This window comes from Oncorhynchus gorbuscha, unplaced genomic scaffold (genome assembly GCF_021184085.1).
Source record: "Oncorhynchus gorbuscha isolate QuinsamMale2020 ecotype Even-year unplaced genomic scaffold, OgorEven_v1.0 Un_scaffold_82:::fragment_2:::debris, whole genome shotgun sequence".
NCBI classification, from domain to species: Eukaryota; Metazoa; Chordata; class Actinopteri; order Salmoniformes; family Salmonidae; genus Oncorhynchus; species Oncorhynchus gorbuscha.
The window spans coordinates 116,757-143,315 of NW_025745604.1; the positions used below are offsets into that span (position 1 = coordinate 116,757).

Sequence of the window (26,559 nt, forward strand, 5' to 3'; positions counted from 1 at the left end):
ATTTGTTTGTCATCCATGATATGCAAAACTGAGCCTGCGTAGACCGCAGTAAATGGGATAAGATGTTTACATGCCACAGTATCCCGTCTAAGAGCCGCATATCCCAGGCATCTTATCCGTGTTTAATAACTAATCAAAAGGGAACCATTGTCCTCTCCCAGAAGCTTAGCTGGTGCGTGAAACCCGCAAATTTATCCCGCGGGTTTCTCATAACCCGTTTTCTCCCCAATTTCAATCTTGTCTCATCGTTGCAACTCCCCAAAGGGCTTGGGAGGTGAACCCTATGGGACTCCCGATCACGGCTGGTTGTGATACAGCCTGGGATTGAATCCGGGTCTGTAGTGACGCCTCCAGCACTTCAATGCAGTGTTTTAACTGCGCCACTCGGGATAGCCCCAGGATATGATGATTTTTTTATATGCGTCAACTCAAAAACGGGATACTTAAGTATCCCGATTAATAGTGGGATATTGGTGCACATGTAAACATTGTCATTGTTTAAGTATTTCACAGCGAATGAGACTCATCAGAAAAATATATAGGCTAACCACGTTTGTTAATTAGGCTAAGTAATATAAATATATCCTAGACTTATAGTCACATATTAATTAGGAAATGGCCTTTAGTAAATGGACAACAGGGGAAACAACAAAATAAACCAAACTGTTTTTAATGGTTAAATGTAACAAGGTATAGGGAATTATTAAATGCACATATCAGAAATGTGGGAGGATATATTTGTAAGTAGTAGTCTTGAATAGATTTAGGTGACCATTTCACATTCAGTGCAGGTGTGAGTCCAGACAGGATTAGGTAAGTGCTTTCTCATGCACACAGTTATGTAACAATACACTTATTATGATGATGATGATGTGGCTGTTCAGACAGGCTGGTTAGGGCTGATGCTCTGTTGCTTTTCTGGTGAAAGGGACTCAGGGTTGGGTAAGGGAAGCTAGGTCACTAGAGGCTGGATGGAGGTGGGCGTTTCAATCATAAGGGCAACTTACTGTAATGTATGAGGGTCGTGCAACAGGGGTGTTGGCAGGGGTTATGGTGACGCTACTGGTGATCTTGCTGCCGCCTTTGATGTGGCAGCCATTGGTCAGTACTGGCGTCCTTGGTTCCTGTCCGGGGGTGTGGTACGGTCCCCCAGACTGGCTCTGAGTTATACCGTTAATCGACTGGATATAGGGGCTCCCAAGATGGATGTGGATCTTGTTGTCCTCTGTGGTGATGACGCTGGGACCAGTGCTGTTAGACCTCTGGAGCTGCCAACCGTTCCGCCTCTCCGGGCTCACACGAAACATGGCTTGACCTATGACCTCACTGGATTCAAGCGATCCAGTACTGACTGTTACCATCTGGATGGGAGAGCCGGTGTAGTCAGGTGACGCTGACCTGGAGGTGTCTGGGGAGTTTACAGTGATGGGGGTCATGGTGAGAGGGGAGAGGGCTCTTTCAGGGCTGCCAAATCCCTCTGGGGGCAGGGAGCTCTTTGTTCTGGCCACTGGGGAGATGGTAGCGTTTGGAATGATGGTGAATCTCTGTTTTGGTGGGGCTCCGCTGGTGGGGATAACTGCGGTGCTGGTATAGGATGTGGTATTGTCGGCGGTGGGGCTGCTGATCTCCAGTGTGGCCATGTTATGCCCATGGTCCGGCGTTACCTTGATGTGTAAGGACTGCCCCGGGGTGTGTGCAAGCGTCACATCTCCTTTCTGGACAAAGTTACCCTGTAACAATTTGCCGTTAATGGTATGGGGGTTGTCCTTGTCGTTAGGTGAAAGTTTGCTGAATGGCCTCACATTACTGTTTTGGTGGTTCAAGCTTTCAATGCTTGTTAGCGGAGGCGAGTTGCACTTAAGGTCAAGATCCTCGTTTTGATTTGGGTCCTCTCCATCATTCTCCTCATACAGTTTACAGCTGAGCGCCAGCGGAGTCAGGCTCTTGTAGTCAGGTGGCAGGGTGTCTGCGGGCTCCGTCTGCACCTCCTTGGTGGACAGGTGGAGGTCTAAGAAGCGTCGACCAGTCATGCCGGGCCGGAGGCTCTTGCTGACTCGCCGGTACCTGTCCAGCTCATGGGTCAGTCCTTCCATCTCTCTGGCCAGCTCCCTGTTCCTGACCTCCTGCTGGGTCAGCCTCTTCTGCAGGGTAGAGCTGTCCATCTGCACTCGACAGATGGAATCCTCTGTCCCCATCAGCCACTGGACCTTCTCCTTGAGAGCCTCCACCTCCCTTTTGAGGAGGACAGACCTGACCTGCTCCTCTTGAAGTCGACTGAGGAGGAGGTGCTCCTGGTTTTTCTCCTTCTTCTCTGCCAACTGGTACTTGGAGACCTCCTTCCTGGACTCCTCCAGCTCCACTGCCAGGGCCCTGGCTCTCTCCTGCTCCTTGAACCACCTCATCTCCAGGGAATCAAAGTCCTCCTCGGCCTTCATCAGCTCACCCTCCACCACTCCCTTCTGCATGAGTCTCCTGCTCAGGCTGTCTACCTCCTGGGTGAGTTCTTTGACTTTATTCTCTTCTTGTTGGTAGCAGTGGTTAGTGTTGTCCAGCAGGGGGATCTTGACTTCTCTACAGAACTCCCCCCCTTTGACCTCCAGGACCTGAATTATCTTTTTCATGGTGCTAACTTTGCTCTGCAGACCCCCGCTCCTGTCCTCCTCTGCCCTCAGCCTCAACCGCAGCTCGTCCCGGTCTTTTGCCACTCTCTGAATCCTCTCCTCTAGCTCTGCTTTAGACCTCAGTGCCTTGCGGCTCTCCTCAATTAGTTTCTCTGTGGCTGTCGACACGCTGTCACGCTCAGCCTGCAGTTTCCCATCCTTCTTCTCCTGGAGTTTATCTTCTGTTTGCTTGGCTCTCTCGGCCATGTTCTTCCTCTCTTCAACCAACACCACTGTGAGTGTTCTCAACTTGGCAAAGTCCAGTCTCAACGCCCCCTCTGATCTTTCCAGCTGGCCCTCGATGATTTCCAGTTCCCTCACCCGCATCTTGAGGGTATTCAGTTCTCCAGACAGCTGCTTGGTGCTGGCCCTCTCCTTCTCCAGGCTTCCCTTCAGTGCACTGCACTCCTGCCTGCTTTTTCCCAGAGCCTCCTCCAGTCTGTCCAGGTCACTGATCCGATCATTCAGCTTGTCCACTTCGGCCTTCAGGCTTCGGCTCTGACTGGACTCCCTCCCCAGTTTGCGGTCTAGGTCCCGGCATTGGTCTCCCATGCGGATCAGCTCCTCGTCGTTTCCTTCCATCTCCACCACTCTCTTCCTCAGCTGTTCCACTTCTGAGAGCAAGCCAGAGGTTGTTGTGCACCCTTCTCCCCTATGGCTTAGCCTATCCCTCAGCTCCTGCAGCTCCTCCTCTGCCCTCTTGAGGGCGCTCCTTGTCCCCTCCAGCTCATCCAGCTGTCGGCTGAGGGCGGCCAAACGCTGACGCAGCTGTCGGTTCTGGGCATCCTCATTGGCCAGTTTGGCCATCATGGCTTCCTGGTTGAGGTGGAAGTGGGAAGCTTGTTCGCGTAACTCTGCTTCCAAGCGAATTACTTTAAGCTCCTGCTCTTTTGCCCTGGAATGGATGGAGTTTAGCTCCTGTTGGGCGTGGCCGTCAATGTCCGTCAGTTCCTGGACACGTTTGCTCTGCTGTGAAAGCTGATCTGTAAGGTGTTGCTGCTCATCAATGACCAACAATGCAAAAGACTTGAGTTTAGTCAGCTCTTCCTTTAAAGCAGAGACCTCTTTCTCGCTCTTTTCCTCCTTTCTTTCCCTATAGGCTTTCTCCTGGATGAGCAGCAGCTTCAGCCTGTAGAAGAGGGAGACAAACAAAATGTAGTTTATATTGAAATGTGTGGTTTAACTTAGTGATGTAGGCTAACATATATTTAAACGTCTACAACTAGACTTCTGTTCAAGGTTTACAAGCCTTTACATTCAATTAAGAAAATGGCTGCCTGCATTTGTCTCTGAATGCAATGTTTTCCAATGTGGATGTTCTCCCACACTATTTTCCCTCTGTCTACTACAGTACACTACTGAGCTGGTGAGCTAACGTTCAGACAGGAAATATACCATGTCCTTGACGGAGACATAATTTCCTCCCTGTTCCCTGGCCCTCCGTGCTCTCTCTAGGATCAAACTCTGTTCCTAGATGGACAACTGCGTGTTATCCATCTAATTTGCCTCCGGCCTCCACGGCCCTGTGTTTACAAGGATGTTTTGACTGGTGTCACAGATGGTGCTTGGTCAGGGAGCTGTTGGTTAATTAAGGGGTTCCTCTACCCCTTAGTACCCTCTCTACTGCATCTTGTCCTGCCCGTGTGTGTACCTACTCTGATAGGAATTCTCCCTTGTCCCACAGGCAATTACAGACTGGTTACATTTACAAAGTCCTCCAGGTTTCACCATACACATCGGCATAAACATGTTAGACATATACACGCACTTTACACATGCATGCACAGACACACACACTGACATTAGCACGCACAAAGCTGATGCAAGTTGACATTTTTTTAAACATTAATTTCATATTCATTTTTTGTCTTGTGCTTATGGATGCCTATAGTGTTTCTATAGGACTAGCGTGCGGAGTTACATCATTGTCTTGTGGTTCCGGATGCCTATAGTGTTTCTATAGGGCTAGCGTGCGGAGTTACATCATTGTCTTGTGGTTACGGATGCCTATAGTGTTTCTATAGGGCTAGCGTGCAGAGTTACATCATTGTCTTGTGGTTACGGATGCCTATAGTGTTTCTATAGGGCTAGCGTGCAGAGTTACATCATTGTCTTGTGGTTACGGATGCCTATAGTGTTTCTATAGGGCTAGCGTGCGGAGTTACATCATTGTCTTGTGGTTACGGATGCCTATAGTGTTTCTATAGGACTAGCGTGCAGAGTTACATCATTGTCTTGTGGTTACGGATGCCTATAGTGTTTCTATAGGACTAGCGTGCGGAGTTACATCATTGTCTTGTGGTTACGGATGCCTATAGTGTTTCTATAGGACTAGCGTGCGGAGTTACATCATTGTCTTGTGGTTACGGATGCCTATAGTGTTTCTATAGGACTAGCGTGCGGAGTTACATCATTGAGGAGTTCTGACGTTTTCTGTGAGGTCTTGCATTGATGTATTATGTTTGATTCATTTGCAATGCAATTTAGTGGTTTATTTTCTCTAAATATTTGGGGTTGTTTTTATGAGCATTTTCTTGGCATGTCATAAGTTTTACGACAGTACAGAAATGCTAATGAGCTTGATAACTGTCAGTACTCAATGGGGATTTTCTTACACACACACAGGCCCAAAACACAGCCTAATTCTACAGTAGCTAGACAAACTGGTCACAAAGTTTACCCTTCATTTTGAACATCTACAGGATTCCTTCATGGAAAAACTGAATGCTGTTCTCTATTAGTGCTATTTAACTTAATACGTTTCAACTTGGCACATCTTCTCACTGAACATTCCCAAATGATTTATCCCCAACATGGTTCGGAATGCTGTAAAATCCATGCCGGGAGCGTTGTGGGATATGTGAACTGAGTTTGGGATTAGCTCATCGCTCTACCGGTAAATGTGATTAGTGATAGTAACCATACTCAACATTTTGTGTGTCTGTGTGTGAATATGTAGGCTAATGTAGCCTATCATTTCTAGTAATATCAATGAAGAGGAATATTTGATCATGATTTAGCAGCTGTATTACTGTTATAGGCTACCTTTTCTCTAGACTGGTTGTCTTTTTTCCTAGACTTGTCTGATAAGTCAAATGTATGGGTGCAATTTAATTTGTGTGTTTGACAAATACTTTAAGCCTAATTTAGCATGTTACCATTATTTTGTGTCATAAATCTAGGCTATGTGTAGGCTAATAAGAGCAGAACTAAATCCATCACTGGATAGCTAAATAATTACTTGTAATTTTAGGAGGAATTTGCGGAACCTAAAAGTAGGCTAAACAATTTCACACTCATACACACTAAAGGGACTATTCTGTAGCACTTTCCTTAGTTCATCTGGGTTTCTTCCTACCTTATCTGTAACGTCTCGGATCAATTCCTATTCCCTCAGCTCACCCACCTCTCCTTCCCGGCGTTACTCGCAATGTGGGCATTCCAGGCAGAAAACTAACATTATGAGATGTGTTCTCAACTCACTCCCAGCCAGACAGCACAGCCCTACAGCACATTACATCATCAACAAGACCTTATAAGGGGCTCTGACAGCCTGTGTGTGTCTGAATGCATTTTGAAAGATGTGTGTTTGTCATGTTTGTTACTTTTTTATCTCTGTATTCAAACATATATATTTGTGTGTTGGATATCAGCCCATTCCAGATGAGGTCATGTTGCAGCCATGCCAGAGGCTGAAGGGAAGGACCGAGGAAGAGAGTGTACTCTGAGAGAGAATGAATGATAGAAGAGGGACCTCACACTCCATCTCAATTCTAACAAGTTCTTACTTGGCAATGCTCACATTAGTGTAGAGTACAGTAAGGACAGTGCTGTGTGTGTGGAGCTACACATTTGTGCTAGCCGCTGAGCCTGATAATCTGAGGAATGACATCATCATAGGTCTGCAATCACGTGTGTGTGTGTGTGTGTGTGTGTGTGTGTGTGTGTGTGTGTGTGTGTGTGTGTGTGTGTGTGTGTGTGTGTGTGTGTGTGTGTGTGTGTGTGTGTGTGTGTGTGTGTGTGTGTGTGTGTGTGTGTGTGTGTGTGTGTGTGTGTGTATGGTCTCTTTCTCTCCATCACCCTCTCTTTATAATATATGGGACAGATGCATTGTGAGGCCTATGGCAGCTCTAATCCAAAAAAGGTGTTCAATAGGTGTACAGAAATGCTTTCTCCTCAGGAACCCTGGCCGAGGAACAACACGCATGTGTACAAAAAATACACTGTGCACCACACACGGTACCAGTCAAAAGTTTGGACACCTACTCATTCAAGGGTTTTTATTTTTAGCATTTTTGACATTGTAGAATAATAGCGAAGACATTAAAACAAAGAAATAACACACATGGAAATATGTAGTAACCAAAGAAGTGTTAACCAAATCAAAATATATTTGAGATTCTTCAAGTAGCCACCCTTTGCCTTGATGACAGCTTTGCACACTTGGAATTCTCTCAACCAGCTTCACCTGGAATGCTTTTCCAACAGTCTTGAAGAAGTTCCCACATATGCTGAGCACTTGTTGGCTGCTTTTCCTTCACTCTAGGAGCGCTCTCTGTTCCTCATGGGAACTGTTGCTCTAGAGGAATACAGCTTTGTGGCTAAACACTCAATCTACTCTGAAGAGGAAATGGATGTTTCTCCCTTCTGTTTTTACATGGGGGGGTGAAATATGTCCCCTGTGACATGCCGTCATCACACAAGCATTTCCAAAACCGCCTGAAGGCCCCCAGTTCCCTGGAGATGTCACTATTTATAGAAGGGACTGTTGGTGAGTGTGTATGTTTGCGAATTAGTCAACATAGGACTAAAACTCTGGCCATTGACCACACACACACACACACACACACACACACACACACACACACACACACACACACACACACACACACACACACACACACACACACACACACACACACACACACACACACACACACACACACACACACACACACACACACACACACACACACACGAGGAAGTCGCTCATGTGACATCCATTAAACGTGGACCAATCTGATTAGCAGCATGTGGCTCCAATTCCAGTATGCTACAACGCTGTAATAGCCATGGTTCTTTCAGGTTGTAGTTTAGTCTGACGGTAGGAACTACTGGATGTTGTGTTACTACTGTTGCTTCCTAAGTGTGTTCGCTAGAGACAGAGCTTTTTACATTTGATTTCTATAACCCGTTGCTGTAAAACTTTGCCTGGACCATTAGCCCTGGTGTTTTACCTGTTCAGGCCCCATGGTCAGGGAAACACTCCTGTTCCTACCTAAAGAGTACTGCATAAGCAATTATTTGGAAACGGAAGGAATTAGGTGCGGTTCAGACAGTGCTCCTCATTCAATCCACAGCCCTGTAAATATTCCAGGAAGACTTTGTTCCTTCCTTGAAGTAGCCTATACGCCCTGACATCACTGGACAGGAGAAAGCTAATTGAAGCATTGCCGATCGAGACACATATAAATCCTAGGAAGGGAGGAAGAGGGAAGGGAGGAAGTATTTTTGAAAGTATTCAGAGGACCACTAACTCTAAGCACAGGGTTTAATGGGGTCCTGTTTCCCTTCAAGGAGGGTCTGGCTGCGTCATTGCCTGTCCACAATTACACGGATGATTGGAGCCCTCAAAGGCATTTCCAGGAAAGCCCTCAAACATGGCTTCCTCGTAATAGGCCTGTTATGAGAAGAGCTCTCGCTCTCAATTCAATTTACTTTATTGGCATAACGTAGCAATGAACATATTGCCAAAGCTTACTTTGGATATTTACAATATGAAAATAATAAGAATCAAAGTTGTCAACGGGACAACAGTAACAATAACCAAGGGCCAAAATAACCATACATTTAACAATAAGCATACAGTAGAGGACATGTGCAGGTTGATTGGTCTGTCAGACACTGTCCCTCAACTTATGGCAGGCAGCAATGTAGTGTGCTGCCAACCCACAACCTGTCCTCCCCCAACAGGACGGGTAGCCTACTCTCATCAGAGAGGTCTTTGAAACCTTGAATAAGGGTTTCAAATTTGGATAAATGACACTCATTGTTTTTATATTTTTTACATTTTGTCATGTTGTTTCTCTCTTTCTGTCTCTCTCTCTCTTCTTTCTCTTGGTCTCTCTTTCTGTCTTTCTCTCTCTCCCTCTGTCTCTTGCCTTCTCTCTCAATTCAAGTGCTTTATTGGCATGGGAAACAGATGTTAAAGTTAGTGAAGTAAATAATAAACACAAGTGAAATAAACAATACAATTGAACAGTAAACATTACACTCAGAAGTTCCAAAAGAATAAAGACATTTCAAATGTCATTATGTCTATACACAGTGTTGTAACGATGTGCAAATAGTTAAAGTACAAAATGGAAAATAAGTAAACGTGTATTTACAATGGTGCTTGTTCTTCACTGGTTGCCCTTTTCTTGTGGCAACAGGTCACAAATATTCATGCTGTGATGGCACACTATGGTATTTCACCCAGTAGATATGGGAGTTTATCAAAATTTGATTTGTTTTTGAATACTTTGTAGATCTCTCCCCTTCTTTCCACTGTTTGAGAGGTAGAATTTCTAGACATTTAGAGAATTGTTTTGAACCACGGTTGATGAGTTCACCAGTTGGCCAGCACTTGATCCCTTTCCAGGGTCATTTAAAGGCTGAACAGATATGCACAGTGAACTGCTGTTCACTAGTTATCATACACTGCCGTAGCTGCGTGTTTTCCACTCTACTTAACATAATACTAGAACTCAGGCGATTGGACAGAATGGTTTTTAAACAACACTTGTGACTTTAATGAAACTGATAGATGTTTGTACAATGCAGTATCTGTTTGTAATTATCTATATGTACGTGTCTTTTGTCCCTGCCAGTGTTAGTAGTCCTTAGTCAGCAGTGGGTGTGTATCTGGGCTTTTACTGCATCAGTGTTGCGCCTGTCAAGGGCTCCCTGTAGTCCTAAATGCCTCTAATCTGCTCTCTTCCTAATTAGATCCAACTCTCCATCGAGTCATTTCATGCCAAACTTCTCCACAGGTTGTTCACTTGTGATTTAGAACTGCTCTGTGTTTGTGACTAAAATATTGCGTGGTTTGGGACTGTGTATTTTGAGCTTGGTACAGTCCAGAGCCTGTCCTCAGAGTCCTCTACGCAAGGCAACTGAATGAGCCCAGCAGTTCAGACTATGGATGCACATGTTTTTGCCTGTATCAAGTCATTAACCAATATCTTAGACCATACTAGTAGTAATCTGAATGAACCAAGCAGTTTAGACCGACAGAGTGAGTTTGCAGTGAGAGATCCCCACATCCCGTACACATTACATCCCGTACACATTACTGGGCGGGGCTGATGGATGCATAAGAATGTTGGACGGACAGAACAGCTGGCTGTTTCCATGACGACTCTGCCAAGTTTACAGTGTCCAGTCTCTCGGGACGAGCAAGCAAAACATTTTGTTTGGTGTCTAACCCAGCACGGATTTAACCTCTTGATTCTAGCCATCCGGAATCGTGAATACAGCCTCAAGCTCATTACCATAACGCAACGTTAACTATTCATGAAAATTGCAAATGAAATAAATATGCTAGCTGTCAAGCTTAGCCTTCTGTTAACAACACTATCATCTCAGATTTTCAAAATATGCTTTTCAACCATAGCAAAACAAGCATTTGTGTAAGATTATTGATAGCTAGCGTAGCATTTAGCATAGCATTCAGCATGCAATATTTTCACAAAAACAAGAAAAGCATTCAAATAAAATCATTTACCTTTCGAAGAACTTCAGATGTTTTCAATGAGGAGACTCTCAGTTAGATAGCAAATGTTCAGTTTTTCCAAAAAGATTATTTGTTTAGGACAAATCGCTCCGTTTTGTACATCACGTTTAGCTACCAAAAAAACCTGAAAATTCAGTCATCAAAATGCCAAACTTTTTTTCCAAATTAACTCCATAATATCGACTGAAACATGGTAAACAACGTTTACCAGGATACCCCAGTATGGTACAGAAACTACCGGTGGGGGGGCCTCAGGATACCCCGGTATGGTACAGAAACTACCGGTGGGGGGGCCTCAGGATACCCCGGTATGGTACAGAAACTACCGGTGGGGGGGGCCCCCGTATGGTACAAACGGTATGAACATCTGGATCCCGCCCAACACTAGATCATGCTATAACACGCTGAGATTACATCATCCTTCATCTCTTTCATTTTCCAGAGGATGGGGAAAGAGGGGGAGGGAAGGGGGGACCGATATTAAGTGGATGTCTTTGAACCCCCGAGTGGATGAATTGAGAGACTGAGGAAGAGAGATTTAAGAGGAGATGAGTGGGAGACATTCCTCACTGAGGCACTGAATATTATGAGGGGGAGAGAGACTTAAGATCAGTGTGTTAATTACGCAGAAGATGGGATTGAGTGATGATTAAAGAGAGCAAGAGAGATGAAGGGCAGATTAAATTTGAGATGAGTTCCCTGCTCAGTGTCATCTCCTACTTCCAGTATTTACTTTTCCACCTCCAGCACTAACAACCATGTGTAGTCTCTTGTCAAGGTGTAGACATTTGTCTCTTGCTGTAATGTTTGAGAGTGCCACAGACCCGATGTCCAACCTTCTCTCTGTCAAGCTCCAGGGAGTAGCCTGTTTATTTTTAGAAAGGGAGAGAAGCCGAGAGGATAAGTAATGCAGTAAAGATGGTCTGATTGAAGGAGTGTCTAATATCAAAGATAAACATGACAGATTGCATTTAAGCATTGTGAGGCTTAGAAGTGCCTGTGTGGGGCCTCCCGCGTGGCGCAGTGGTCTAGGGCACCGCATCGCAGTGCTAGCTGTTCCACGAGAGACTCTGGGTTCGAACCCAGGCTCTGTCGCAGCCGGCCGCGACCGGGGGGGTCCATTTGGCCTAGCGTCGTCCGGGTTAGGGAGGGATATCCTTGTTTCATCGCGCACTAGCTTCTCCTGTGGTGGTCCGGGCGCAGTGCATGCTAACCAGGTTGCCAGTTGCACGGTGTTTCCTCCGACACATTGGTGCAACTGGCTTCTGGGTTGGATGCGCGCTGTGTTAAGAAGCAGCGCGGCTTGGTTGGGTTGTGTATCGGAGGATGCATGGCTTTCGACCTTTTTCTCTCCCGAGCCCGTACGGGAGTTGTAGCGATGAGACAAGATACTACTAAAAACTATTGGGTACCACGAAATTGGGGAGAAAAGGGGGTAAAATGTAAAAATAAATAAAGAAGAGTGTGTGATCTCACACTTTTAGAATGTTCTCAGTACACCTGCATATGAGGGAGAGCGAGATAAGCCCTTTATACCTCAGGGGTCAAGTTATAGTTCAGAAATCTGCATTTTCAAAGCGCAAATCTGCATTTAGACAGTTTCACCTATATTTATATTGAATGTTTTTTTATTCAATAGAGTGATCAGGGGCAACTAGTTTTCATTCACAGAAAATACATTAGTGCAACACATCAGGAAGACAAAGCTTAATTTTCATCAGATGATCATAGAAGTGCAACACTATTTGGCTAGCAGCCACAAGCTGAACGAAAAAACAACTTATTTTTTCCGAAAACTATGCATGGTCATCATATTTATAGTGTTTATCATAGGAAATGTAGCAGGTTACATTCTTCCTAATGTTTAGTTTGAAGTTAATCTTGCATTTTAGCAGAGAAAAGTGTACAGCTCAGTCAGAGCGCTGTCTGCTGGTAGAATAACCATTCATTAAGTTATGTGAGCAGAGAAGTGCGACAAGCACAAAATTAGTTAGATGCCGAGCAGAAATTACAATAAGAAGCATTTTAGAGCTGTGTTTACAAAACGCAGCAAGATATTTTTTTATGTGAAAAAGGCATAATTCTGCATTAACACAACTCCTGTCCACTTGTCTGTCCTATGCCTAGAATGAGCTCTTGGAAGAGATCAAGTAGAGAAATGATAGACTGGTTAGCTGACGACAACGTCAGGAAAACGGTGGTCCTTCTGTAGCTCAGTTGGTAGAGCATGGCGCTTGTAACGCCAGGGTAGTGGGTTCGATTCCCGGGACCACCCATACGTAGAATGTATGCACACATGACTAAGTCGCTTTGGATAAAAGCGTCTGCTAAATGGCATTTATATATGCACTTCAAAGGGTCAGAAGGCTGTGTGTAGTGACTCTGTGTGTAGTGACTCTGTGTGTAGTGACTCTGTGTGTAGTGACTCTGTGTGTAGTGACTCTGTGTGTAGTGACTCTGTGTGTAGTGACTCTGTGTGTAGTGACTCTGTGTGTAGTGACTCTGTGTGTAGTGACTCTGGATGGCCAGATAGCTAGCAACAAATGACAAGATGCCATGTGGGGGAATCCTAAGTGGCTTGTTTGAACTTGCTCTTGATACCATGTCTTGTTTTTGAGGTGTTTTGACTTAATATTACTAAAATGTGCTAGTTAGCAAGGGGTTGGTCAGTGTCTCTGACCTCTCACGGTCCTGCTCCAGTAGGCAGGTGAGGTCGTCGCTGCGCTGCATGAAGGCGTGATGCTGCTGGTCCTGCTCCTCCAGCCTGCAGAGGGCGCCACCATGGGAACGCTCCACCTGCAGCAGCTGCTCCAGCATCCGCCTGTAGCTCTGGTTCCCCGTCTCCACCAACCGGTCCAGCTAACTCAGAGCGAGAGACGGACATGAAGACTAGGCTAAACTTAAAACACTGTGGTTCTCATTGTGTCGTTTGAAACTGTCAATGGGTTAAATATGTTGGTTGGTTTATCATTCGCTATCTCTACTGCAAACCCATGGCTCAAAGCATACTCACTCCTAAGTTTGACTGATGGCTTTAATAGAAATAGGGTTTATAGCCTGTTACCTCAGCCATGGGTTTCTCATAGACATCCTGTTGTTGGGCCTCAGAAGCCTGGTCCTGGAGTGAGTCTCTCTGCAGGGCTCGAAGCACCTCTCCTGTGGTGACAAAGCCATACTGGGCCTCCAGCAGAGCCAGATCCATTTTCTCTGCTTTCAGGACCGTGATCACCTCATCTCTTGCCTGGTGAGATGGATATATATAATAAAAATGGAGGGATGAAGAATGAAAGAGATGAAGAGATTGGACTCCCAACAGAAGGAGAAAATCTGTCCTATACAGCTGTGGTGTAGGCTGTTTGTCATGCTCTGTGAGGCATGTCTCAGAGTGTTTTACCCATGGTTTTAGACAGTCACAATAGGCTCCTCTGTTAGTCTGAATCATTCTGTCTCTACAGCTCACATACAGCTGGGCTCAAAGTTTAGAACAAATGTCCCAGTGATGACGTCAATGCGTGATGTATGACGGTTACCACAGCCACAAAATCATAAACCTTGCCTATTTCTACATTTTCTCTTATTAAAATGGGATTTGAAACCTAACCTTAACCACACTGCTAACCTTATTCCTAACCCTAACCTTAAATTAAGACCAAAAAGCTAATTTGTACGCCATAGCCAATTTTGACTTTGCGGCTGTTGTATCTAGTGGAAACAATGTACGACTCGCATTTTTACTTATACGGATTTGACCAAATTGTGGTTTTGTCTGAGTTATAGCCTCGTACGACCATCCTGATCTGGTGAGCTTACAGAGCGCAGCGGTCATGACTGGATCAGGCTAATAGGTTAACTCCACTTCTATAAACCTAGGTCCAGATACACTAGGACTGGTCTGTCCTCACCTGCAGCTCTCCCTCCATTATACCGAGGAGGAACACAAGGTCATCCCTGGACAGGTCTTTCCCCCTCTCTCCTCCCATGCTGTCCCTCAGGACAGTGCCCTTGAGAGGGTCTATGTGGGCCACGGAGTTCTGTGAACCATAGCCGTTCCGGGCAGCCATGTTAGAGCTGTTGCTATGGAGACGCACCTGGGAGGGAGAGAGGGGTAGTGAGAGATTTAGGGACATGGAGTGGAAGTGTGAGAGGGAGAGAGTGTAAAGGGAGGTTATTGCAGTGACGGAGACAGAGGTTTCATTTGAAGCTGTGCACTCAAGTAGGCCTTGTTTGAATGAACTGGTGCCTGTGTGTATCAGTTACAGCTTTAATGACTTTTTATTACAGCTGATGTAAACAGTGAGGTACGTAGTCATAACCAGCCGCCCAGGGCTTAAAAGATAGGCAAGCATGCTTGCTTATGTTTCTCAGGCCATCTATAGTTTCTCTGTTAGCACATAATTGACTGGGGGGGCTGGCTGTCTGCTTGACCAAGGGCTTAATTACAGACCATATGAACTGCCGGTCTGTCTCTCTGTGTGTGGATGTGTGTTCTCAACAGGTTACAGCAACGGCAAACAATGCTGGTCCAACCGCAGAATATCCTTTTAATCAAGTAGGCCCAACAGTATGTCTGTACATACTCATTTAGAAGGAGTAACATTAAAGCATCTGAGAGAATCATCCTAATACCCAGCCAAAGCATTCTATGTTTAGAATTTAAGGGTCACGCACATTACGAGCCAGTAGGTGAGCTCATACACAGAACACACACGCATGCACACAGTTAGGCCTGGTAACACACGCTAACGCACGTACACAAATACACTATAAACAGGACAAGAGTTTCCAGAGTTACACAGCAGTGAAAGATTAGTCTGATGTCCTAACAACACAAGAATGGGGGAGTAGGAATGTAGGCTACGGCTGCTGTCATCAAAACAGTCCAATAAGGTCGTTTGAAAGAGGAAGCCAAAGTAGACAGATTATTAAAGGGGGTTTTCTGTGTGTGTGTGTGTGTGACTGTGTGCGCGCGTCTGTGTGTGATTTGTCAAATCAAAGTTTATTGGTGCATACACAGTTTAGCAGATGTTCTAGCAGGTGCAGCATAATGCCAATGTTACTAGCTCATAACAATGTAGTAAAATGTCAAACAAGTACACAAATAATTACAATGTAAAAAGGTATAACAAAAACGAGTCGTGACAAATCCAATTTTGTGTGTGTGTCAGAGCTGTCTGTCTAAGTTGTTATCCTCTCCTTATCGACTACTAAGACAGATGGAGATATCTGGCCTTCATTTCCTCTGGCCTCCCTCGCTCCACTCGTTTACTGGGATGGAAGGAATGATAAAGTAATCCTTTAATGAGGTCCCATTCTAACAGCAAGTACTTCCAACCTAGGACTCACAGCCGCAAATGCCAGTACACAGCACACACAGCGCACACACACACACACACACACACACACACACGCACACGCACACGCACACGCACACGCACACGCACACACACGCGCACACGCACACACACACACACACACACACACACACACACACACACACACACACACACACACACACACACACAGCGCGCACACGCGCGCACACGCGCGCACACGCGCGCACACGCACACAGCGCGCACACGCGCGCACACACACAGCGCGCACACACACACAGCGCGCACACACACACAGCGCGCGCACACGCACACACGCGCGCACACACGCGCACACACGCGCGCACGCACGCGCGCACGCACACGCGCGCACACGCACACAGCGCGCACACGCACACAGCGCACACACACACACAGCGCGCACACACAGCGCACACAGCGCGCACACGCACACAGCGCGCACACACACACACGCACAGCACACACACGCGCACACACACACACACACACACACACACACACACACACACACACACACACACACACACACAGCGCGCACACACACACAGCGCGCACACACACACAGCGCGCACACACAGCGCGCACACGCCGCACACACACACACAGCGCACACACACGCACACACACACACACACACACACACACACACACACACACACACACACACACACACACACACACACACACACACACACACACACACACACACACACACACACACACACACACACAGCGCACACACACAGCGCGCACACGCACACACACAGCGCACACACACAGCGCACACAGCGCACACACACAGCGCACACACAGCGCACACACACAGCGCACACACACAGCGCACACAGCGCACAGCGCACACACACAGCGCACACACACGCACACACACAGCGCGCACACACACAGCGCACACACACAGCGCACACACACACAGCGCACACACACACAGCGTTGTCGGTTTTGGATTGAGACCCCAGCATGAGAATTAAAAAAATACATGTAATACAACGTTTTATCAATGTTATTTTTTTGTGGGTATACTTAACCCTCCCGCTATGGGTAAACTATTGATTATATGGTATTGTTTTTCTAACTTAGTCTGCCTATTAAACTGTATACATCTTTTGATCAGCAAATCCGCTGAAAAAAAAATGTGAAGGTCAATTCAGTCCATTGGGGGGGGGGGGTGAAACATGGGGCCCTGGGGGTAACTATAGCACCTATTAGAGAACTACCCATAGGGATTTTGGTCAAGGATGCCAATGGCCAATGTTGATGACATTTCCCGGAGACAGCCATATATGTATTAATGCATCAAATTTCAAATCAAACAATACATTTTACTTTGATTTTACCAATGGTAATCGTTTTATTTAAATGGGAAATCTCTTGATAAACTGGGTCAATCAAGATGGCATAGGCATACTCACAATACAGGTGAATGCATATTCAATAGAACTGTGTGCATGCATGACTTTATTAACCTGTTACTCCTTCCCCCTACTTTTTCGAACATTCTGTTAAAAATTGCGCAACATTTCAGCACCCTGCTGCTCATGCCAGGAATATAGTATGTGTGGATAGAAAACACTCAGACGTTTATAAAACTGGTTAAATCACGGCTGTGCCTATAACAGAACGTGCGTTTCGTCGAAAAGTGCAGAAAAATCTGATCACTGAAAATTGAAAAATATATCCATGCACGACTTGAACCATTGATAAAGGTGAACCACATTTAATGGGGCTGAGGTTGCAAGACCTACAGCTTCCACACGTTTTCTAGAGTCTTGTCATTTGCCTACTATTTGTTTCTTGGTCAAACAGACGCAAGGCAGCGCAGTTCTTCCGGTCTCCGACCGGATATTTTGGTTGAGATTTACCCGGACATTATTTCCAGACGGACAGCTAAAGAATATACTTCGCCTCGTGATCAATTTGATCGCTTATTAACGTTTACTAATACCTAAAGTTGCATTACAAAAGTATTTCGAAGTGTTTTGTGAAAGTTTATCGTCGACTTTTTTAATTTAAAAAATGACGTTACGTTATAAGACGCTATTTTTTTTCGTTTATCACACAATCTTCATAGATCGATATCTAGGCTATATATGGACCGATTGTAATCGAAAAAAATGACCCAATAGAGATTATGGGACATCTAGGAGTGCCAACAAAGAAGATGGTCAAAGGTAATGAATGTTTTATATTTTATTTGTGCGGTTTGTGTAGCGACGACTATGCTAATTGTTTTGTTTACGTCCCCTGCGGGTCTTTTGGGGTGTTACATGCTATCAGATAATAGCTTCTCATGCTTTCGCCGAAAAGCATTTAAAAATCTGACTTGTTGCCTGGATTCACAACGAGTGTAGCTTTAATTCAATACCCTGCATGTGTATTTTAATGAACGTTTGAGTTTTAACTAGTACTATTAGCATTTAGCGTAGAGCATTTGCATTTCCAGATGTCTAGATGGGACGCCTGCGTGTCAGGTAGGAGCAAGAGGTTAAGCTTGTTTTAGCTGATCAGTGGAGACTATGGTGCTACAGATGACAGTCTGTTTGCTTTCCATTTGGGGCATTAGCCTACCGATAAACAACATTTGAATAGAAGCGTCACTCCAGCATGTCAAGCCTGTATGGAAGGACATCATCTGGTTAGGGCCAGTTTGCGCTGTTCTGTGAAGGGAGTAGTACACAGCGTTGTACGAGATACGCCAAACACCGACACCTGAAATTCCATGACAGTGTCAGCTCTACACACACACTCATCTCTGTTACCAAGGGAATGGACTGTGTGAACAGGTACCATCTAGGAGGATACACAAACCAGGCGGAGGCCTGCACAAGCAACCATCACATACACAGGCCTACATTGTCAGTAGTTGTGTGTGGGGGTTTTTGAGCTGAATATTTTAACAGGGTATGTTAATAGAAATGATGTTCTATCTGCTGGCCTGGTCTGTGTTTCACGTGGACTAGTTCATGTTCTCTTGTCCATCCTGCTTTCCATTACACGCGCACTTCTGTGTTACCTGTGCCCAATGATGAGAGACACAGCTGAGTTCTGCACGCACGCACACACACACACAGGACACACACTCACAGATATGCACTCCGGCTTATAGCCTAGCCTATACGCTTAATCTCTAGACAAATGCAGACTCATTTGCTCATACACAACAAACGCCTAAGTATAAGTTCAGCCCAATACATGTCCAGTGTCTGTGTTCGTCACGGACCTAGTTGAGGGCTTTCCCCTGGCAGACAGAACGGCAACGCCACATGCCCATTGGCTCCTTGGTTTATTTTCTTAACCACGGAGAGCTGCCCGCGTCAACCCGGTCTTCCCCTTCTACAGGCTGCCCCGGGATCCAAAATCATTAAAACATGGTCACGTGTACACACCCTTTCAGCACCCAACCCTTAAATAACACACACACTTTCACCACTCGCCTGCCATCTTAAATACCATCTTAAAGCTTGATTAATATAAACATGACTTCAGTCTGAATGCACATTTATTCACTGACGTTCTGAACCCTGTTATGTAACCATTTAAACTAATTAACCAAGGAAAGGTCTAGTACATGTTTAATAAACCATTAATAAAAGGCTGAGAGAAGGTCTGGCTTGTCCAGCCTGTCGCTACCAATTCTCTCCCAATACCCCGATTTAATACCCACCTGTTATGGGAGGCTTGGGTTCAGGTTTAGGTTCTGTCCCGCTCCTCTCGTGCCAGTGTTAAGATGGCACAGATCAACTTTCCTTAAATCAGTGTTTTATAAAAGCTGATGTGTAGGTGACGGCGTGCCCGGTTGTAAGACTTATCACAATAAGTTATACCTCTGCTTCCTCAGTCCTACCAAGCTGGTGCATGAGTTAAAAAACAAACTGAATGTGCAAACATTCAGACAACCTTAGAGTTAGATGGAAGAGTGTTATCGATCCTCGAGTAGATACTGGTAGATGGTCAGGATTATGCCCTGGCGTACACGTTGGGGGATAGGAGTTTTGGGGTATAGGTGGCTACTTGTAGCTGTCATGGTCAAGATTATGCCCTACTGTGGTCACTGTCGAGGGAGGATGGACGAGTTGGTTCCCTCTGTCAGTTTTCTGCTCAGCTCCTCTAAAAATGGAACACTGCTGTCATCACCTTCCCCTAACCTCTCATCTGTTAGAAAATGTCTCAGTTACCTATTTCTCAGCAGGAGAGTCCTTCACTTCTCTCTTTTTATTTCTCTCTTGGTGTCTCAGTTATCTGCTTTTATAGAGAGCTAGTAAACGTGTCAGACATATTGGAACAGTGTGCAGTAGATCACCTGTTTGGAGCAGAAGTTCTAGAACCCAACAACACATTTGATTTCTGGAAGCCAACAACTCCTTTGGTTCCAGGAGCAGGAGTTCTAAAACCCAACAGTCTTGGTTCCAGCAGCAGTTGTAGAACCCAACAACATTATTGGTTCCAGGAGCAGGTTTTCTAGAACCCAACAGGCTTTGTTCCAGGAGCAGGAGTTCTAGAACCCAACAACATTATTGGTTCCAGGAGCAGGATTTCTAGAACCCAACAGTCTTTGTTCCAGGAGCAGGATTTCTAGAACCCAACAGTCTTTGTTCCAGGAGCAGGAGTTATAGAACCCAACAGTCTTTGTTCCAGGAGCAGGAGTTATAGAACCCAACAGGCTTTGTTCCAGGAGCAGGAGTTCTAGAACCCAACAACATTATTGGTTCCAGGAGCAGGATTTCTAGAACCCAACAGTCTTTGTTGCAGGAGTTCTAGAACCCAACAGTCTTTGTTCCAGGAGCAGGAGTTCTAGAACCCAACAGTCTTTGTTCCAGGAGCTCGCTTACCCACAACCAACACAACAAAGGCAAATAATGGCTCTCCCAACAATTCCATCATTCTTGCTTGTTTAGTAAACATTTGCTGCAGTCATGCAGATTAGGAAACTTTCATCCTGCATGACTTGTTTACATGACATTGTTTGAATCAACTTCAAATAAGTTGGGTGAACAATTATTTAGGCAATGTTTCTGTGCCATAGACCTAGCACAGTATAGATTACATCACAACTTATCTTAAGGTTTTCTACTGATCGTAAAACACTTATATTAGTGACATAAGTCCGAGTTACGTTTCAGACAGCCAACCATTACCACTGAGATCAAAGCCGTAAAGCTCAGCTCTGATGGAAAAACACAGCACATGAATTAGCTGAACCCTGTTGACCTTTTATGAAGTCATGTGTTGAAGAGCTGTTAATGCCTATTAATGTGGTTAATCAATAGGATACAGGGGATTCTCGGATTGTGTCTTTGCCTGGACTTCAATGCATGACTTACTGAAGCTATGTTCACTCATGTTAGCTGACAAGTTCGTATTCAGCGGCCCCCAGAGAAGTAAGGTTTTATGGAATCTCGGGGGTGAGGCAGTTTTCAAAGATATGAAGTTTTACAATGTCCTCTTCATGGAATTGGACCAGAGGAACAAGTCATGAGCAATACAGTTTTTCCAAATATTTAACATTAAACAGTGGGTTTGCACCAGTGATAGCTGTTTGCATCTAATGACACGCCCACCAGAGAATCCTTTTTTAAACATCCTCTTCCTCTCCGTCTTCTGAGGCGTTTGTTTTTGAACTGCTGTCAGAAAGTTCCATATTTCGCTTGGCCATCCTCGTCCCCCTCCCTTCATGGCCACTGATAGGTCAACTCCACCATATCCCCCGCAGCTTTCCAATTCTTTCAGATCAGCGTGCATGAAGGAAAAGTGAGGAGGAAATGGATCTATTGGGTACAGTCCAGGAATTGTCTATGGTGAATGTTGTGAACCTTTTAGAAACAGTATGAGAGAACAATCACAATTCATGGGAATGAACTAAATTGCTGCCATTGCGATGAGTCGCCTTGCACAACAGATTTGCTGTGTAGGTTTTACTAGTCTCATACTGCTAGAATGGTTAGACATTCTATAGGCTTTACCGTTTATGAAACAGTTCTTTCTTTGTGGGGTTTGTCTCCCTGTTTCTTGTCTTGGAGCATTCTAACTACTGGCCTCTGTTTCACACATGCATGGCTAGTGCTACACTCACATACTCTCATGACTGATGCATACCAAACTTCCCATCATCTTAATGTGCGTTATTTATTGTTCTTATTTTGGCAGAACTGTGGGTAATATATTTGTACAATTTGAGTGGTTATTTTCTTGGCTGGGTGTAGTCTCTTGGCTTTTAACAGACCTAAAACCACTCATTCAGACTGTAGAAATACAGGATATAGGCCTGTCAACCACAACACTGTAACATGGAAAAGCAGAGTCCATTTGAAGGTCATAGTGATGTAATGACATGTCGTTTACATTCTGGACTGAGGATATAAAATGGGGTGTGTCCTCTACTGCAAAATAAAGACTGACTTTCTGTCAAGAGAGCTTAGTACAATCTCTGGATAGGGGAGCTGTGTGTGTGTGTGTGTGTGTGTGTGTGTGTGTGTGTGTGTGTGTGTGTGTGTGTGTGTGTGTGTGTGTGTGTGTGTGTGTGTGTGTGTGTGTGTGTGTGTGTGTGTGTGTGTGTGTGTGTGTGTGTGTGTGTGTGTGTGTGCTTGCAAGGTAGTCAGGTTTGCACATTCACACACACTTGCCGTCCACCCATAGCCATCAGATTGTAGATTCTTCTGGCATTGCATCAGAGTGCTACAGAGATGATTGATAGAGACAGGCTGGAGTGATATTAAACATCACACACTATCTGTCAGGGGGAAAGAGAGCGCTCAGAGATGTGCTTTGGCCCTCATAGACACATGGATATCGCATGCATCCGCTCTGACATCACAGGTCAATGATTACATGATTCTGTACCCCTGTGTTGTGAATAACCCCAAGGCTAACTATCCTGGATGTTACATCACGAGAGGGGGCAAGAGAACCAAATGACGCTACACACACACACTTAAGTATGTATTGTATAACTGCCTTACTGTCTTACTAAGAAAATATAAGTAAATCAAATCAAATGTTTGTCAAATGATTTGTAACCAACAGGTGTAGTAGACGGACAGTAAAATGCTGACTGACGGGCCCTTCCCAACAATGCAGAGAGACAAAAATGAGAAACGATAGAAAAATAATAACGTTAGGAATAAATCAAATCACATTTGGTTAGCAGATGTTAATGCGAGTGTAGCAAAATGCTTGTGCTTCTAGTTCCGACAATGCAGTAACATCTAACAAGTAATCTAACAATTTCACAACTACCTAATACACACAAATCTAAGTAAAGGAATGGAATAAGAATATATACATATAAATATATGGATGAGCAATAACAGAGCAGCATAGGCAAGATGCAATAGATGGTATAAAATACAGTAAATACATATGAGATGAGTAATGCAAGATATGTAAACATTATTCAAGTGTCATTATTAAAGTGACTAGTGATCCATTTATTAAAGTGGCAAGTGATTTCAAGCCTGTATGTAGGCAGCAGCCTCTGAGTAACAATAACTATATACACTAAGTACCATCAGTCGATATGCAGTACTGGTACCCCGTGTATATTTCTTATTCATTTTAAATCATTGGGATGTTTTGACACTTGCCTGAATTAAAAGGCTTGCTCCAGTTCATTACCATCTGTCTCATGTGAGAGCTAATGTGTTGGTCAATCCAATAGGGGGCAGCATTTGGCCTGTTCTGCTGGGATGACACTCGTGATGAGGGCACTCTTATCATCCATTGTACTAAATAGACTGTAGGCTAGTGGTTGATCCATGTCACAGTCTACAACCTGTGCGTATCCCCTTTCCTAAACTTGTCACTTCCTAACATTCCATTTAACATTTAGATTTATACCCTTAAACTACATAAAAATAGTCTCTTTTTTTTCAAATGGGGAGGAAAATGTCTCTTGACCTTATGAGCAGAGAATCTCTCCAAACCAGTTTCCTCAATCTCGGACATCTCTCACTGACACTTAAAAGGGTTGTTTACATTGCCTGTAGGGCACTAAATTCACTATTGATTTAACAATAACGGATGTTCAATAGTGTCTAAAGGAGGAAGAAAGAACAGGCCTCAACGTCATCAATATATTCTCTGGACTGCATTTCTACTTGACCTGGGATGACGTATAGATTTTTAACCACTTCAAATGGATTTTAAAAAGTAATCTAGAATTTCTGAAACATGGAAACGTGATTTTGCTGACCTGAAAGGTCAAAGTGAACATGATGAGAAATGGGCCTGGTATATCATAGTGCTCAGTGGTCCTGTAGCATTAGGAAACAAACCCAGTTTACCTGGCTGCTGTGTACTTGTAGTCTAGCCAGGAGAGTGGAAGACTGAAAGATGCTTTAAAAGGAATTGTGTTGATGAGTTAGGCTTTATACACCTCTTTTGCAGGTGCTTAGGGTGATTTATATTGTATTAGGAGGTTACTCACCTCGTCCACTACTAATGGATGTTAAAGTTAAGCATATACCATCTCAAGTGAGATTAATCGTGTTGAAATTGCACACGCACAAGCACACAGCGGTTGATATCCTGCAGGCCTGAGTGGTATCTTTAATCAGACTAATAGTTAGCCCTGTTAGGCCTAAGTGCCCTGAGTAAAGCTCTTAATCACCATCTGCCCCGCAGGGATAATCACGCTGTGTGTGCATGTTTTTTTTGGTGTGTGTGCATGTTTTTTTTGGTGTGTGTGCATGTTTTTTTTGGTGTGTGCATGTTTTTTTTGGTGTGTGCATGTTTTTTTTGGTGTGTGTGCATGTTTTTTTTGGTGTGTGTGCATGTTTTTTTTGGTGTGTGTGCATGTTTTTTTGGTGTGTGTGCATGTTTTTTTTGGTGTGTGTGCATGTTTTTTTGGTGTGTGTGCATGTTTTTTTGGTGTGTGTGCATGTTTTTTTTGGTGTGTGTGCATGTTTTTTTGGTGTGTGTATTTTCAAGAGCCCACCTGGTTTTTATACAGTACTCAAAACCAGCCCGTGATTTGACCATGACTTTACAAACAGTGCCCAGTGAACAACATGGTGCCTGTCTGGTTTCAGCTGATTTCTGCCTCAATCTATTGATCATCTCAAAAACCAATTAACATGATTGATTCCCATTTAAACCAGGCATCTCCATTGATCCCTGTCTCTCCCTCCTGTGAACTCATTTACCTGTTAGCCTTATCTGTGACCAGAACAGCTTATAACCATCTGGTCTGACCAGAGAGGATCGGGGGGTTAGGAAATGAGGGAATTAATATGGTCCCGTGTGGCTGCATGGCTCTTGCAACGCCAGGGCTCCCACTGGATACCAGGATGAAAAAAGTAAGAAAATGGATGCACTCACTACTGTACGTCTCTGGATGAGTGTCTGCTAAATGACTCAAATGCTGTGGGTCATTTTCCCTGCCCCTCAACTCTGTAGGATATTGTCTGGGCAGTGTGTCTCATTTTTCCCTGTCCACCAACTCTCTGCTCTCCATTCTCTTTCACATACCACCTCCCTCCCCCTCTCTCCTCTATTCACCTCTCTCTGTCTCGGTCGATCTGTGTCTCTGTCTCTGGTGTTGTTGGGGTCAGAATGTGGTCCTAGGTGTAAAATAGGCTCTCTAACTCTGTCTCTAATGAGGGTGTTTAGGGCACTAAGCCCGTGTCATTTTGGGATGTCCCAATAAGCAACATGACATGGTAGAGAAGGATGCCAATTATCACCCCCCTCTGACCTTTCACCTTTCCAGCCTGGACGACCTGTGTGTGTTTGGTAGGACTGGCCTAGAAGTGTGTGTGTGTGTGTGTGTGTGTGTGTGTGTGTGTGTGTGTGTGTGTGTGTGTGTGTGTGTGTGTGTGTGTGTGTGTGTGTGTGTGTGTGTGTGTGTGTGTGTGTGTGTGTGTGTGTGTGTGTGTGTGTGTGTGTGTGTGTGTGTGTGTGTAGAGGGATGGGCCCAGGTTGGTCCCAAAATGGCAGTGACTTTTAGGAGCGACCTCTGTGTGATGCATCATTGGGGGTATTTTTACTGTTCACACGTCACTCTGTGTAAATGAGGGATTTAATGTGCCCAATGCCCGTCGGTACTTTTTGACAAGAACAGAACACAGACAGGCATACATACACACAGCCTAGCAGTGTTTCCCCTAGCTTGTTTCTCCCTTGGCGGGGCTTAAAGGGCCTCTGAAGCAATCTGAAGAAACATGTTTGCTTTTTATGGAAATGTTGGTCTTTCTGTGAGCTGTTATGCATTTTTATTAGCATATTTACATACTAGGCTACAGTAGTTGTGTAGCTATAGTATGTACTGCATGTATTTGATCATTGATAGCATCCTCGCTAGTGGCTTTAAATCAGTCCAGTTGCTCGAAGGGGTTTTTGTGCTAGCATTAGCATAGTGTGCTCTAGCGTTAGAATGTTGTATTAATAGAGCTCTTTTCCTAGAGTCACCTCCAGGTATTCTGGAGGGAAATTTGATCTCTGCAGTTCCATGGGGGAGAAATGTATCCCTTGTACCGAGGCCCTCAGTTTCCCTACTGTCCTGTCCATACTACACCCAAACATTCACACAGGTACACATTTAAAACATGCACACACACAGACACACCCACCTAGAGATTAGAGGTTGACCGATTAATCGGAATGGCCGATTTAATTAGGGCCAATTTCAAGTTTTCAGAACAATCAGAAATGGTTATTTTTGGGCGCCAATATGCCAATTTTTTTAAATATTTTTTTTATACCTTTTTATTTAACTTCTTACCTGGAAATATTTAAGACTCATGTTAAAAGGAACCA

General features: G+C 44.6%; 2 protein-coding genes across 3 annotated transcripts in view; one reads left to right on the forward strand and one right to left on the reverse strand.

Moving 5' to 3' along the window:
* cmss1 (cms1 ribosomal small subunit homolog) overlaps positions 1-26,559 on the forward strand; it is a 60,637-nt gene that overhangs the window by 17,614 nt on the left and 16,464 nt on the right. The window lies entirely within an intron of this gene.
* LOC124019363 (filamin A-interacting protein 1-like) overlaps positions 1-26,559 on the reverse strand; it is a 40,840-nt gene that overhangs the window by 12,283 nt on the left and 1,998 nt on the right. The window contains exons 2-5 of one of the 2 annotated variants that reach the window (XM_046334680.1): positions 14,340-14,525; positions 13,502-13,678; positions 13,118-13,296; positions 1,008-3,789 (exon numbers count right to left, since the gene is read on the reverse strand). In XM_046334680.1, coding sequence (XP_046190636.1) covers positions 1,008-3,789; positions 13,118-13,296; positions 13,502-13,678; positions 14,340-14,498 — 3,297 coding nt within the window. In that variant the 5' untranslated portion in view covers positions 14,499-14,525. Of the gene's footprint in view, positions 1-1,007; positions 3,790-6,018; positions 6,154-13,117; positions 13,297-13,501; positions 13,679-14,339; positions 14,526-26,559 lie in introns of those variants that run through there. The other variant, XR_006835766.1, reaches the window with a different exon arrangement.